Here is a 15,143-nt window from a genome sequence, read left to right on the forward strand (position 1 = left end):
TTTCTGTGCATAGGCTATTTTTGCTATTTAGCCCGAATAAACATGTAGATATTACGCTTCCTCTGTAAAATCCGCTCGAGCGCATGCATTTAACACAGTTTATTTTGACATGCCAGAGAGCTGCCGCTTACTCTCTCATCACCCCCCACACACCCACAACGCACAAGCGCCGCCTGCATCATGACCCCGCCCTGCTGAATAAAATTGGGCGTGTCTCAGGGAACGGAGGACTATTTAAATGCTGCTGTGAGAGGAGGGCGGTTGACTGAAGTGTGGAGACTTATTGCGCCTTTTTGAGCACACTTATAAGAACAAAATGGAATTTTACGATGTAAGTTGGCTTGTGATTAATTTATAACGCTGTGTTATCAGACATTCCATTGATAAGTATTATTAATAAGACTAGTTTAAGTGTATCATGTTTTATTACTTGCCCTAGGGTGTCACGTTTTACCATTCAGGCTCGTGTTTGGAAGCATTGGAAAATAACTATATATTTTTTTCAGTTATTTATTTATTTTTTGTCATTTATTATTAACCTTGTATTTGTATAAAACCATTTTACTTTTTTTTTGCATTTTGTTTTCTTGAATTATTATTATTTTTTGTTAGTATTATCGTAATAAAGTGGTATTTATATAAAAGTTAATCAAAATACTGATTTTTTTTCTTCTTTTTTCTGCAGAGCATCATTTTAGACAACAGCTCTGACTCCGGTTCTGGGGACTATGATGGAGAAGAACTTTGCGACCTCTCAGTCAGCAATGACTTCCAGAAGATCTTCCTCCCTACAGTATACGGGATTATATTTGTCCTAGGAATCATTGGCAATGGACTTGTGGTGCTTGTGATGGGCTTCCAGAAGAAGTCAAAGAACATGACAGACAAATACAGATTGCACCTTTCAATCGCAGACCTCCTGTTTGTCCTCACCCTGCCATTTTGGGCGGTCGATGCAGTCAGCGGGTGGCATTTTGGGGGATTTCTGTGCGTCACAGTCAACATGATCTACACTCTGAATTTGTACAGCAGCGTGCTCATCCTGGCATTCATCAGCCTGGACCGCTATCTTGCAGTAGTACGTGCCACAAACAGCCAAAACTTAAGGAAATTGCTTGCGGGAAGGGTGATCTACATTGGAGTTTGGCTTCCAGCGACTTTTTTCACCATTCCTGATCTGGTGTTTGCAAAAATCCACAATTCGAGCATGGGTACCATCTGCGAGCTTACTTACCCGCAGGAGGCCAATGTCATTTGGAAAGCAGTTTTCCGCTTCCAGCACATCATCATTGGCTTTTTGCTGCCTGGTTTGATCATTTTGACCTGTTACTGTATCATCATCTCAAAACTGTCCAAGAACTCCAAGGGTCAGACTCTAAAGAGGAAGGCACTGAAGACCACCGTCATCCTCATCCTCTGCTTCTTCATCTGCTGGTTGCCTTACTGTGCCGGCATCCTGGTGGACGCTTTGACTATGCTGAACGTCATATCTCACAGCTGTTTCCTGGAACAGGGTCTGGAGAAATGGATCTTCTTTACGGAGGCGCTGGCATATTTCCACTGCTGTCTCAACCCTATCCTTTATGCTTTCCTAGGCGTCAGGTTCAGTAAATCTGCCCGTAATGCTCTGAGCATCAGCAGTAGATCCAGTCACAAGATGCTGACCAAGAAAAGGGGGCCTATATCATCTGTATCTACTGAATCAGAGTCGTCCAGTGCACTGACGAGTTAGTGTGTGCATGTACACAAAAAAAGAAAAAAAAACTTTTCCACATGGATGATTAAGCTTATAAAAACAGGACTTTACTACAGTTTTTGTACATTGTAAAGTATTTTTGTGTTGATCTGATGACTTTTATTTTGTAAGACTTATTTTGTTTTTATTCAGCTTTAAAAAATATTTTAATTTTTTTATGTACATGTTTGTACTTTTATTGCCAGACCTAAAGGCTGAGCCTTGACAAAGTCTGTATTCTTGCTGAAGGTCTTATCAGGAATGTTAGCATAGTCTTTTGTTAGATTCCCAACGCGTAGTGTAAATTATTTGTACATAGTTCATTGTTTGCCATTGTGAATGTGTGTATGTGTGCACTTAGCTTTTCCAACTCAGTTTAGCTTTTTTATATTTATTAAAATGGTAGCTCACACTGTAAAAACTTTTAAAATGTTGAGTTTTGTAATTTAATTGTCACATTTTTGACGCATTTTAACTTCCATTTCATAATAAAACCTAAAAATCAACACTTTTAATGAGGTCTGATCTAGTGTTGTCTTACATCTCTCCAGTGGCCATTCTCACACACACACACACACAAACACACACACATACAGAAACACAGCCCCAATCTGTGAGTGGGGGTTGGTAGAGCTGAAGTGAAGGTCTGTCAAGTTACCAAAACAAAAGCTCCACCTGATCTCCCACTGAACAGAATGGTTGAGGAGAGGGTCTGTAATTTTAAGAACATCTGTGTTCTTTAGCGTTTTAAGCAACTGCTGATACAAGACACCCAGCAACCTACAAAGAGACAGAATTGGCCATCCTTTGGGTTTTCAGTTGTTGTATCATATAACATGAAAGAAATTAATATGGTAGTTAATTTAAACAAAATCTACAAAATGCCCATTTATGTATAATAAGTGTGAAAAAAAAATATTGCCGTTATTTTTTCCTTAGGATTTAAAGTATTATAGTAATTTCTTGTAGTATTGCAGTTAAAAAAATCTGAATAATGCAAATAGGGTGAAAAATTTTCATGAAAAATTAAAATTTGAAAAAAAAATTTGCACAAATGTACATATTAAATATTAAAGAAGACAACTAAACATATTTTATCTTTCAGTTTCATTAGTGTAATGACTTATTGTGTTTTACTTTTACTATACACACAAATGGGCTTTATAAATCGTGCACAAACAACTTATTTTACGCAGAATTGGTTTTGCATCTTTTTTATGAAAAAAAGTCACAAAACAAAAAAAACAAATCAAGTAAGAAAAAACAACAATCAAAAACAAATTAAGTGAAATAGTGAAAAATAAAACATTTTTAGCAGAAAAATATAAACATTTTATTCTTGTTAAAACTAACAATAATCTTGTTTTTAATATAACAGCATAGTGATTATTGTCATATAACCAACACTTTGCTTAAAAAAAGAAAAAAAGGGTAAAAAAAGAAGCAAAAAAGATTTTGAAGGCATATGTTTAATAAAACAAAAATAATAAAAAGCTGAAAAATGTTGAAAATGCAAAAATGTTTTGAAAACATGCAAAGCTTGATTGGTAATATATGACACCCAAACGCAGGATTCAAGACATGATACACAAACAATTTTATTTATAATGTAATGTGATACTGCAATGTTAATGAGAGATATATTTGAAATTACTGTATTTAAAAACAGTAGTCTGGACAGTAGCAAAACAGCAGCAAAGTAACAAAACAAAAGTATTGCTGCAATAAAGTATTTTGCAAGTATTTATAAGCATATATAAGCTTGTATAAACATATTTTTAATAAAAGTGGGGTGTAAATTACATACATATCTCACAAATTATGTTAGGAAAAAACACAAATAAGCAGTCATTTTATATTTTGCATCTGATGTCAACTTAGAATAAAGGAAAATTTCATCTTTCATAACTCAGCCTGTTACTGTTAATAAATGTCTTGCACTTCTGCGCTTTTGGCTGCAGTTTTATTGTACATATGCCAATCATCAGGATGTGGTCTACAAGTGCGATGAATAATTAGTTACAGAAGCAGGTAAGCAGCCCTGAAGAAACGATATGGGTAGAATATAGATATTCGCAAGGTTTCCATTGTAATGACCTGACTCATGTTTAACACACTGGGCTGAAATTATCATTTCTAAAGAGCTCAATGAGGTGTGAAGCACCCTGCATCATGCATTAAGTTTTATGGTATTTTTTCACTGTCTGCCCTCACAGTAAGAGGCCGGTGAAAATAGAGCATTCAGTGCTGCGTTTTGTTCATTTGGAAATGTTTTGGAATGGTTTGGTCATTAGCATGAGAGCAGTTCTCAAAAGCCACGCCACACCATTAACACTCCATTGAGCTCAGCTGGACCTTCTCTCCCATCTCCAGACAGCCATTTGAAGAGAGAGCAGCCAAAAGGAGCTTCTGGAAATCAGCTGGTAAAACCCTGTTATTAAAACTCAGACAAACCTTCAGCCAAGCACATTACAGGTTAAAAGCAGATGTTAAGTGCATCCAGACACACCAATCCTTTTAATAATTGATGGTTTAAATGGGAGGAAAAATGAAAGAACGAAATAACTATGAGGAAGAAATGGAAAGGAGCTACTTGAAAACATCACTTGAATCATTCATTAGAGAAGCTATATACAAAAAAAAGTATTAATTAACTGAAAATGTTTTAATATAAGTTGACTATGCTTTACATCCTCAATTTGAAACTGTAAACGTAAAATGATCTACTTTTTTAAAAGCAAGCTGCTTCCCAAATTTGGTCGGAAATGTGATTGACCTGTTTGTAGATGTGCATAAAGCTGCCAAGGAAGTGGTTTTGCACAGACGGTTGATTAAACTGTATTTCCTCCTCCTTGCTATTAGTTTATTATTATGTTTACATTGTTTTGGCTGGAAAATTAGGATGGGGAAGGAAGCTTCCTGAATCAGGACCTCCTGTGACCAATGAAAGACTTTATAGCCCTACATAAAACCACTGAATAGAACAAACAGAACTGGTGGTCTTTAACTCAAGACAAAGGCTGCTTTTAGGATATTGATTGCCTGATGATTCTTCCAATGATTTCGTATAGCCTAGCCTAATAGTGTGTACTTGTTTAGATATGAAGAGTTTACATTTAATCCAATAAAATGTTAGAAAACTGTATGGTAAAGGGACAGTTTTTCCCAAATTTTGTATTTTAGTTGAACCTTCACTGACATTTTCAGTTACAATAAATGTATTCTATCTAAAACTGTTTATGTTTTATAAAAAGGACAAAGGTCTCCTCTTAGTTACGGTCAAATCTCTGTGATATACAAATCTATAACATAAAATTTTACATGTAAATAGGTGTCCAAAATGTGAAACATTACTAAGCTTCTACATTTTTTTTTTTACCAAAGTAAATGTCACACCAAGAGCCTGTTTTATTGTGATGTGTGAATCTATACCGTACACAATGCCTTAAAAAAATAATTAACTGTACTTCAGTGCTATCTTACAGTTTTTCAATAGCTTTGGTGCATTACTCAGATCGCATTTAAAATTTGCAAAACAGTAAATGCCTTTCTCAATATAATGTGTACAAATAGCAAAACATCAATCGAATACCTGCAAAAGCAGTCTCTTGCTCAAAATCCTTAGTTCATTTCTCAAAACTACATTTCTGTGTTAATAAACATGTCACTTAGTGCCGTCAAAATGACAAATCTTTGTGTCATTGTGTAATTGTGTACGGATGAGACAGTCAAATTACTTAGTCGTGCTGTTAATATAACAGTGTACTCTGAAGTGTTACCTGATATAAACAATAGAATTTTTTTGTACCAATCCTAATTCTATTTTTGTACCCCTTCCCCTTCCCTTTGGCGCTTTAAACCGAGTGTGAAGGGGAAGGGCTTCAAATTTTACCCCTAAGAATTGGAACACCACCACAGCACATGCATATGTCATCATATGCTATTGTGTTCTGTTGTTTCAGATGAGATCGAAGATCGCGACTGCTGTAGCTATTCTATTTGCATTATTTTTTGGTATTTATCTTTAGGAAATCCCTGAAGGCATATATTATGTTAACATAAAAATATAAAGTGGCAATAAGATTGTAACTATGCACATTTACAACATGGCCACACACAATAATATTATAGCAGACACTGTAAAAAGCTCATTCCCAGCCACTAGATTTTTCTGAAAGGGTATTTGAGTGTCATCGAGTGACATAATGTTGTGGAATACTATACAGGAGTTTATGGATTATAGATAGCCAAATTTAGCGTTTGTATTTTAATACACGAACACAGTTAGGAATTTATTTAAACATAAGTAGTTTTTTTGTTGTAAAAATTGGTATTGATGACAAAAATACTGATGAGTGCATCTCTTTACATCTGTGTGCTGCCCTGCAGTTGTAGCTGGTGTATTGGAAATTTTCTTACCTTGGTTTCGAGTGTGGTCCTGAAAAATCTTCTTTCCAGGGGTATCTATTTCCCCTTAGCTCTACATCTTCAAGCTAAAGAGAATTAGGACACCCCTACCTCTTCAAGTGGACGCGCGATATGACGGGTAACTTAGGGGTCTTAATGTTTGTATTAAGTGTTTGGTAGGATATTTGTTTTAAATCAATTATACTGCAGAACAAAAAGGGGACAATACAGTTTACAGTAACAGACTGAACAGGCAGTTTTGAGAATTTTCATTTTGATCTGAGAAATGTATCAAGTGTCTGAGTAAAATCTACATTTGTACAAATTTCACACAGAGAGCGTGCGGATAAAATAATCACTAGGAACCTTTTACGCGGTGTCTTGTTCTGCACGGATTTGCTAAGGAAGTCTTGACTGTGTAACAGCAAAATAGTTCCACCTCTTTTCCACATGTCCAGCGCTGCTGTGGCTGTCACTGCACACTAACACAACAGAAACCTTAATATCTAGTGCTTTTTGTCCACCACATCCCTTCAGAGCCGAACTATGACTAAAGAAAATGTACAAGGGTGAGAAATCAGTCTCGTTGTTTTCTGCGAATGTATAGAAGTGCTGGTTTGGGCTTTCATTAGCTTGTCCTGCTGCTTGCTAATAGTCTTATAGAGTTGCAGCTAATTGCATCAGCAGTTCACAGCTCTTTAACGATGACAGCTCAACATTACTGTGTATGCTTATTGTTAGAGTTGAAGAGACAATCAGACGTGCGAGATAATCTTTTGCTACTGTGTTCACTTCGAAGTATCTTGTCCTACTAACTTAGTTGGAGATTTTGTTTTGCTAACGCAAATAAGACTATCACGTCCTTACGGCGTGGGATAGATAATAGGACATTTAGGACATAGGACATAATAGGACATATATAAATAATATTATAGTTCATAAATAAAACATATGGATAGTATAAGGAGTTTTATGTAACGTTAGTAAATTAAAACGTTTTGTTTTTACAAGCAATGCTAAAGTAAGGATGGAGTAAGATTTGAAAAGAAATATTTGTAATATGTTAATGGAAAAATGCAATTAATAATCTTTAGGTAACATTAAGCTATGAATAAAATTAAATGAACACATAAATAGAGTATAGATAGATAGATATATGTATATGGATAATACGTATTTATGTGTGTGTGTGTGTGTGTGTAAAGATTATGTATTTGAAGAAAATATTTTTGAACATTGTTCTACTTTCACTCTTCACAAGCATTATCTATCTATCTATCTATCTATCTATCTATCTATCTATCTATCTATCTATCTATCTATCTGTCTATCTGTCTATCTGTCTGTCTGTCTGTCTGTCTGTCCATCCATACAGTGCTCAGGATATATAAGTACACCCCTCACAAATCTATATTTTAAATTTATATTTTAATAGGAAGCTTTACAATAATATATTTGTGCATATACATTAGATTAGTCTGTAACAATGCTGAAGGCAATTCTGGAGCTTATTTAACTAAATAACTTATGATAACGGTCCAAAAACTAGTACATCCAGGTTTATGTTAAAGAAAAATAGCAAATACAAATTTAAACAGAGAAAAAAATAAAGAGAATAAATAAAAAGAAATTTTAGTTGAAAGTTGCAATATTTTGCTTGAATTTAATCGTATTATCTTTTTATATCTAAATATGGTTGGTGACTAACATATTATTTTATTAAATATGTCTGTTTAATAAATCTGTTTTGAAATGTATACAAATATTCATTTTTAAAATGTGGTGTACTCAATAATCCTCAGCACTTTATATTTATATAATTATTATTTTTTTCCATACCCCGGTACATTTAAATGTCTTACCTCAAACTTTTAACTGGTATATAATAAAGAAAAATATAATTGTACAAGTTATATAAATTAAATTTTTAAAAATGCCTAATCTTAAATGAGCAAAAAAATTAGCTTTCCAACCCAGCATTGGACCTATTTTTAGTTTCAAAAAACAAAGTGAAAGTGAAATTTAATTAAAATAAAAGAAAAGCAGTCACTAACTCAAACCCAATAATCTTTTCACTTTAATTATTAGACATTAAATTACCATCATTACAATCTATTTTAATAACAACAACAATGTGCCGCCAACAGCAAGTTTTTATGAACTGCACCGACAATGATTTAATATATAAACCACAATCTGATGAGTCACATGATAACAGCAGCTGTCTGCGGTGGTGTAGAGGGCATCCGAAAGCTCCACCCTTCAATTTATATCCCAGCATTGCCCCGAGCCTTGTGTTTCTGTGTAAATACATAACCCCAAACTTGGCACAGGCCTTTAATTATCGGCAGCCTTCTCATTCTCTTCTCTCTGCCCCACTGCTTCCAATTTCCTGTGAGCAGAAATTGCAGCGATGCTTTGGGGAACCATCATCCATGAATTCCCCAGAAAAACACTCCGTGCCACGCATACCTTCACCGTGGCCCTTTATGTCCATTCGTGCCGATGCATAATGCAAAGGGGGGAGTTGAGATTGTTTATTGCCCACTTTGGCACGGTTGAGCCTCAGTGGTGCCCGCGGCGGCTCTGTTCTTGTGTTGGCAAGCGGTATTGCAGAGGAAGATATCACTGATCCATTGTGTTTAAACTTCTCTTGCTCTCTGTGTGCAGGCACTTGATCCTCTGGTGCCTGAGGGCTGCCATATGGTCGCCTGCCCAGATTACACTGTTTTTGGGGGTTCTTTGTAGATCAGGGTTTGGATAAAGAGCAGAACTATGCAGCTGATTCTTAGTTTCTCTGTTTGTGCTGCAATTAGTGTAATAATAAAGTGTGTTAAATGTCTGGAGGAGAAGCACAGGCTTGTCTTGCTCATGGTAATATTGACCACCTGTTACCCTTTTGGTTTCAGATTAGGGTTATTTTTACACTAGTGTGTCATTTTAAAATGAACAGCCCAGCATTTGCACAAAGCCTTCACTGATAAAAGTGATTAGTTACTTTAAAAAGTGAGTAAACTAGTTGCCTTAAGCTACAAGTTGACTTTATTTTAGTTGACTTTAGTATTCAAGTTGACTTTATTATAGTGTTGTTTCTGAATTTGTTGTATTTGGTCACTTTTTTTTTAGTGTTGTTTGTTGTATTTGGTCACTTTTTATAGTGTTGTTTCTGAATTTGTTGTATTTGGTCACTATTTTAAGTGTTGTTTGTTGTATTTGGTCACTTTTTATAGTGTTGTTTCTGAATTTGTTGTATTTGGTCACTTTTTTAGTGTTGTTTGTTGTATTTGGTCACTTTTTATAGTGTTGTTTCTGAATTTGTTGTATTTGGTCACTTTTTATAGTGTTGTTTCTGAATTTGTTGTATTTGGTCACTTTATAGTGTTGTTTCTGAATTTGGTCACTTTTTAAAGTGTTGTTTCTGAATTTGTTGTATTTGGTTGCTAAAATATTATGGAAAATTTTCATCTGTTCCAAATGTAAGATGTTTGTTTAGCTTTATTAAAAAAAAAAAAAAAAAAAAAAAAAACATTTATATGCCTTGCATAATATTTCTTTGCTGTTTATAACAATTGCCATTATTATTTGTATATTATAGTACACATTTTCACATATTTATCCTTTTTCTTTTGAGTACTTAAATTACAGTCAAATACTTCAGTGAAAGAAACCTACGTAAACATGACATGTTTTCTTCAAAGCAATTCAATACTGGAAATGTAGTTTTTAATGAATACATTGTATTCAATCTGTACAGGTTTATGGTGTGTTTACATATTTATCTATATATGTTTTACCATTATCTTGATTATTAGCAAATACTATTATTATAAAATAAATAATTCTGGCAGATAATTCCATAGTCGTGTGTAGGCATGGGATGGTAACCTGTTTCGAGGTTTGCAGCGGTTTGGAAAAGTCAAGGTTTTAAAACCACTAGAATTGTCTGTTACAAAGGTATATGTAAGGTTTTATTTTTAATGTGTTGTAAAGAAATCTGTTTTTGAAATTAATGAAGACAGCAGAGCGTGACATGTTTACCGCTCTAAAATATTTTAAGTGTTTTCTAAAGTAGCATATATTGTGTTCAATGGGGTAAAAAAGTTGTTGTTGGCATTTAGAAAGAGCTTTTTTTTGTGCAGTAATCATATTTTTATCCATTGTTATCATACCATCCGAAACTTACACCGGCCCATGCCTAGTTGTGTGATTATTATTTGTACTGGATCAATGAAAGCGGTTCTTTTTTTATTGTTTTTATTAAAGCTGTGGTCTGGGGATTTCCTGGGTTTCTTTGTGGGTGATTGTATTTTTTTCATGCAAGAGCGCTCATGGCCTTCGCATATTTACTACTGAGCACACAACTGTTCTTTCTTGACAAGACGTGTATGACAATAACAGCTTTGCACAATTCTGTTTGTGGCTTCATTTTGATTAATCGTTAAGCAAGTTTGCATTAACGTAGCGTGGTTGGAGATTTTTCTAAAACATAGTATAAACATTGTTAAATAAAATTGCACTAGTAACTAAATGGTGTCATTCATTGCTATCCCATATCTAATGTCCTTAATATGAGACCAGATTTTAAAGTTGTCCAAAAGCAATGAGTGATTAGAATTGGATGCATTTAAAGTCCTGTTAACCAGAAAGCATGTGTGCTGAAGGTTTAAAATAGTAATAGAGATCACAAAGGATTGGAATTGCCTTTAGATTGGTTTCTTGTGATCAGTTAATATATTGATGGTGTTTCTCTGTGATTGTGTTTGTTTTAAATACTGGTTGGTAATCCATCTCTGCCATGTTAACAAATAATGGATGGATGGTGGTCTTGGTAAATGTTGGACTCACTTGGTTAATGGACTTGGTTAACCAAGTGTCTGACCTAATCTGGTGACCCATGGGCTCAGGTGTTAATGCCTAAGGGCAATGCCATTTCAAAGGAATGGATTGCATTTTTGTGTTATTAGGACACATGTCTTTAAACATTTAAATTTTTTTTGTAGTATAGGTAAGCTTATTTCTTGTTGTTATTTTAGTGGTAGGGAGTCTTTTAAGTTGATTTTAAAAATGTTTTGTTTTGGTCAGTGATTTGGTCAGTGATCATTATAATATGGTATAAAATAATGAATAAAATGCCTCGAACGATTGTTTTTTTTCCCCAGTAAGATGTGCATAAAGCAATTATTACGCATCAACTACCAGGGCTCAACAATAAGGACTGCCCGGTGGCCCAGGGCCAGCGTGAGAGACGATTGGGACAGTAGACAGGATCGTTACTGGCCCGATTGGGACAGTGCTGCCTTGTCACTAACATTTAATTTGTCTGCGACTATTTTTCAATTGCGTGCATTTTAAGTTTGTGCTTTTAAGTCTTTAAATGTTATCTTCTCTGTGATGTCGTATTGCTTTCTGGTTCCTCTTCTCTGATTTGACGTTTTGAGCATGCTATTTTTTTCAGTAACCTGGTAACAACCAGTACAGCGAAGAAACAGCAACATGGCAGCAACATCAAATTATAAGGCTAAAAGAAAATGTCTGTTTCTATAACGTCTTGGAAGCCGACATTTACGTGTGAATATCGCAACAAAAAAATTAAGTGATGTTTCGCAAAGTTTGCCGTCAGTTTGACAAGTCACCCCCCTTTTGTTAAGTAATTTCAAACCGCAATAAAATACCTCCACATTTTCTATACTGCTCTTTTTGTTTGCATAACACTTTTATTAACATTTTTTTAAGTATTGAAATTCTAGATTTGCAAACTTTATTTTTGACACATTATTTAAAATATGTGGCTAAAACATAGCTATTAACTTCCCTTTTTTTTTTTGGTGGGGCCAGGGAAAATTTTGGCAGGGCAAGTAAAAATCTGAACCACTTGCCCGATCAGACCAGTAGAAAAAATCCTTAAGCGTTGAACCCTGACTACATTTAAAAAGTTTAAGTTTTAATCAAAGACCACTTTAACTGCAAATATTAATGTATTTCTTATGTTTTATTATTATTATTATTATTGAGCAATGCTGTCATTTCCAGGTGCTCAGCTGCTCATTCTCTTAGCCACTCTTAACCATTACAGCACACCTCTGCTGTATCGTCTGAATGATTTTGCATGTGTTACTGTAGACAGACATCACTCTTCCTGTACTGCTATAACTGGACTGTCTAAACCACAGGAGAGCACAAACAAGCAAACATCACTGATGAAAGTCTAAATTAGCCTCTGTTGTTTTTTTTTAAACAATAGATGAAAGACACAGCAACGTTAAACGCCAGCGGGACACTGTGCCTGTATGTGTGCATGTGTGTGTGTGTGTGTGTGAACTGGGTTGGAATGCTTTTTCCCAGTCTATCAGAAAAGCTTCCCGGAAGGAAACAGAAGAAAAAGGTAGATGGAAGTTTGACAGAGCTGTTTTTGTTGTGTGGTGTCTTCCTGTTCCAGAGGCGGCGAGGAGGAGCAGCAGGCCCAGTCCAAGAAAGCCCTGAAGAAACAGCAGAAGGAAGCAGAGAAAGCGGCGAAGAAGGCAGAGAAGCAGGCCAAGCTGGTGAGTGCAGTCATGCCCACCAATCAATCCCCCGCCTGCTATTGTTTCGCATTTCCTGCACTCACAAAACTGTTTATGTGTCCAAAAAGAATGGCATTTGTGCATATTTCTCCAACATTTTAAACATCCAAACCAAGGAAATAGCATATTTTGTTTTCTTTGTGGTCTTATTTCATTTGAAGGGAATGAAGCAGAGGCATAGATTTGGCATATTTGTATATTTTTGCCTGTGGTGGCAAAGCAGGATTTTCAGCCACCGTTATGCCAGTCTTCAGTGTTTCATGATGCTTTCGAAATCATGGTGTTCAAGAAACATTTCTTATTTCTGGTATTTGGAAACATATTGCCTAAATAGTTTGGTATAATATAATATAATGTAATGTAATGTAATGGAAAATAATATAATTCTTTGGAAACTTTAAAAATGCCTTAGTCTCTTTTGATCAAATAATGCATCTTTAGAGACTAAAAGATGGATAGTAGTACAGTTTGTATTTGTTTTTACTTATTTCCTCAAATTTATTTGAGAAGTTGGTTCACAAACAAGTTAATAAAAATAAAAAATAAATCTAGAAACAGGGAAAGTAATTATGTATGACATATATAAAATTATATGTATGTAAAATATATAGAAAATATGAGAATAATAAACGTTCCAAACAATTACAGTAAATTGAAAACTTATGAATGAGTGAAATGCATAAACTGTAACATTTCATTTTTATCTCAACTTTAAATACAATTTTTAAAGTAATTTTAGTGGTGTGTAGCATATTAAATGCAAGTAAAGTGTCTTCTTCAATGTTTTTAATAACTTGACAAATTACCGTGAAATGGCATGACTATACGGGTGAAATAATTTTCCATCACCATTCAGCAAAGCAGATATTAATTCGTTCATTTTCTTTTTGGCTCAGTTCCTTTATTAATCAGGGGTCTCCACAGTGGAATGATCCGCCAACTTATCCAGTATATGTTTTATGCAGCGGATGCCCTTCCAGCTGCAACCCAACACTGGGAAACACCTATACACACTCTCATTCACACACATACAACACAGCAAATTTAGCTTATTCAATTCACCTGTACTGCATGTCTTTGGACTTGTGGGGAAAAACCCAGAGGAAACCTATGTGAACATTGGGAGAACATGCCAACTCCACATACAAAATGCCAACTGACCCAGCTGGGGCTCGAACCAGCGACCTTCTTGCTGTGGGGTGATCGTGCTTCCCACGGCGCCACCGTCACGCCTAGCATAGCAAAAAATATTCTCATCGCTACTAAATGATTAAAACATCTGACAGAAAATGAGGTAAAACCTAGAGGATATTAAGGATAGTGGCCAACGTCAAAGATTTAAAATGACAGGTAATTCATTTTTGCATTGGGATCCTCAAAAAGAGTCTTTTAATGTGTCTTCAAATGATTATTGTCCTAAGCATACCTAACAAGATTTTTGTTTGGTATATAATATATTGCAACTCTGAATGACATCTGTTAATCACAGTGGAAAAATTTTTGCTCAGAAAAAAAGGTTAAAGGGTCACGAAACACCAAAACACAATTTTTGAGCTGTTGACAGTCGTATATGTGTCCCACACTGCTAAAAACACTATTAGGACACCTATATTTCACTAAAAAGTGTAAATTGGTTGTTTTTGCATTATTTTAAGCAAATTCGTACTTCCTGTTTGAAACGAATTTTTGAAGCTGCGTCACGGTCATGACATAATAGCCTGTATTCCAGCGTGCAGACTGGGCGTCTGAGCCAGAGTGAGTCTTATTACGTCTTACAGTGTGTTGCATTAATGCATGAGTAAGGCTTGGTTCAAACCAATCAGCGCGCTCTATTGTGCAACTTCATTAATATTCATTACTGTCACAGTGTAGACGGCAAAGACGCCACGTTGTGTTGGCAAAACAAGCGTTGAAGTGTTGCTTTTATAGTTTGCTGCAGTTAAGTTTCATTTTCATTTTCTCTCTGTGAGAGCTCAGACTCACGTGTGGATTAACAGTGTGCGCGACAACAATAACTTACTGTCTAAGGAGGATTATTGTTTACCTGAGAGCTGTTCTCATCTGCAAACGCTGAGATCCAGATTCGCTTGAAGTCTCCTCTAAATAAAGACGCGGCTCTAGTTGCTGGTGATTGTCCTGTCTCTACAGATTTGGTAAGTGAGCGACCAGTGCTCTTTGTTTATTCAGTTCGAATTTTATTCGTATCAAACAAACTATTGCACCGAGTGTTGCTGGTGATTGTCCTGTCTCTACAGATTTGGTAAGTGAGCGACCAGTGCTCTTTGTTTATTCAGTTCGTATTTTATTCGTATCAAACAAACTATTGCACTGAGTGCAATAGTTAGCACTAACAGTTACAACCAAACTATAACCTCGTGTTGGATTTTGTGACCGGAATAACACACGCGGCTTTCTGACGCTACCTGCCGTGTGTATCTAAG

General features: G+C 35.3%; 2 protein-coding genes across 2 annotated transcripts in view; both read left to right on the top strand.

Moving 5' to 3' along the window:
* The first annotated feature begins 277 nt into the window (after positions 1 to 277).
* cxcr4b (chemokine (C-X-C motif), receptor 4b) lies at positions 278 to 2,250 on the top strand. Its single transcript, NM_131834.1, is given in 2 exon segments — positions 278 to 331; positions 686 to 2,250. Coding segments are annotated over 2 exon segments (1,062 nt in total). The 5' UTR covers positions 278 to 316; the 3' UTR covers positions 1,733 to 2,250.
* Positions 2,251 to 6,652: 4,402 nt separating this feature from the next.
* Positions 6,653 to 15,143, top strand: part of dars1 (aspartyl-tRNA synthetase 1) — a 58,141-nt gene continuing 49,650 nt past the window's right edge. The window contains 2 exon segments of the mRNA NM_001077611.1: positions 6,653 to 6,711; positions 12,579 to 12,681. Of these exon segments, the coding sequence (NP_001071079.1) occupies positions 6,689 to 6,711; positions 12,579 to 12,681 (126 nt within the window). The 5' untranslated portion in view covers positions 6,653 to 6,688.

This window comes from Danio rerio, chromosome 9 (assembly GCF_049306965.1).
Source record: "Danio rerio strain Tuebingen ecotype United States chromosome 9, GRCz12tu, whole genome shotgun sequence".
Lineage (NCBI taxonomy): Eukaryota > Metazoa > Chordata > Actinopteri > Cypriniformes > Danionidae > Danio > Danio rerio.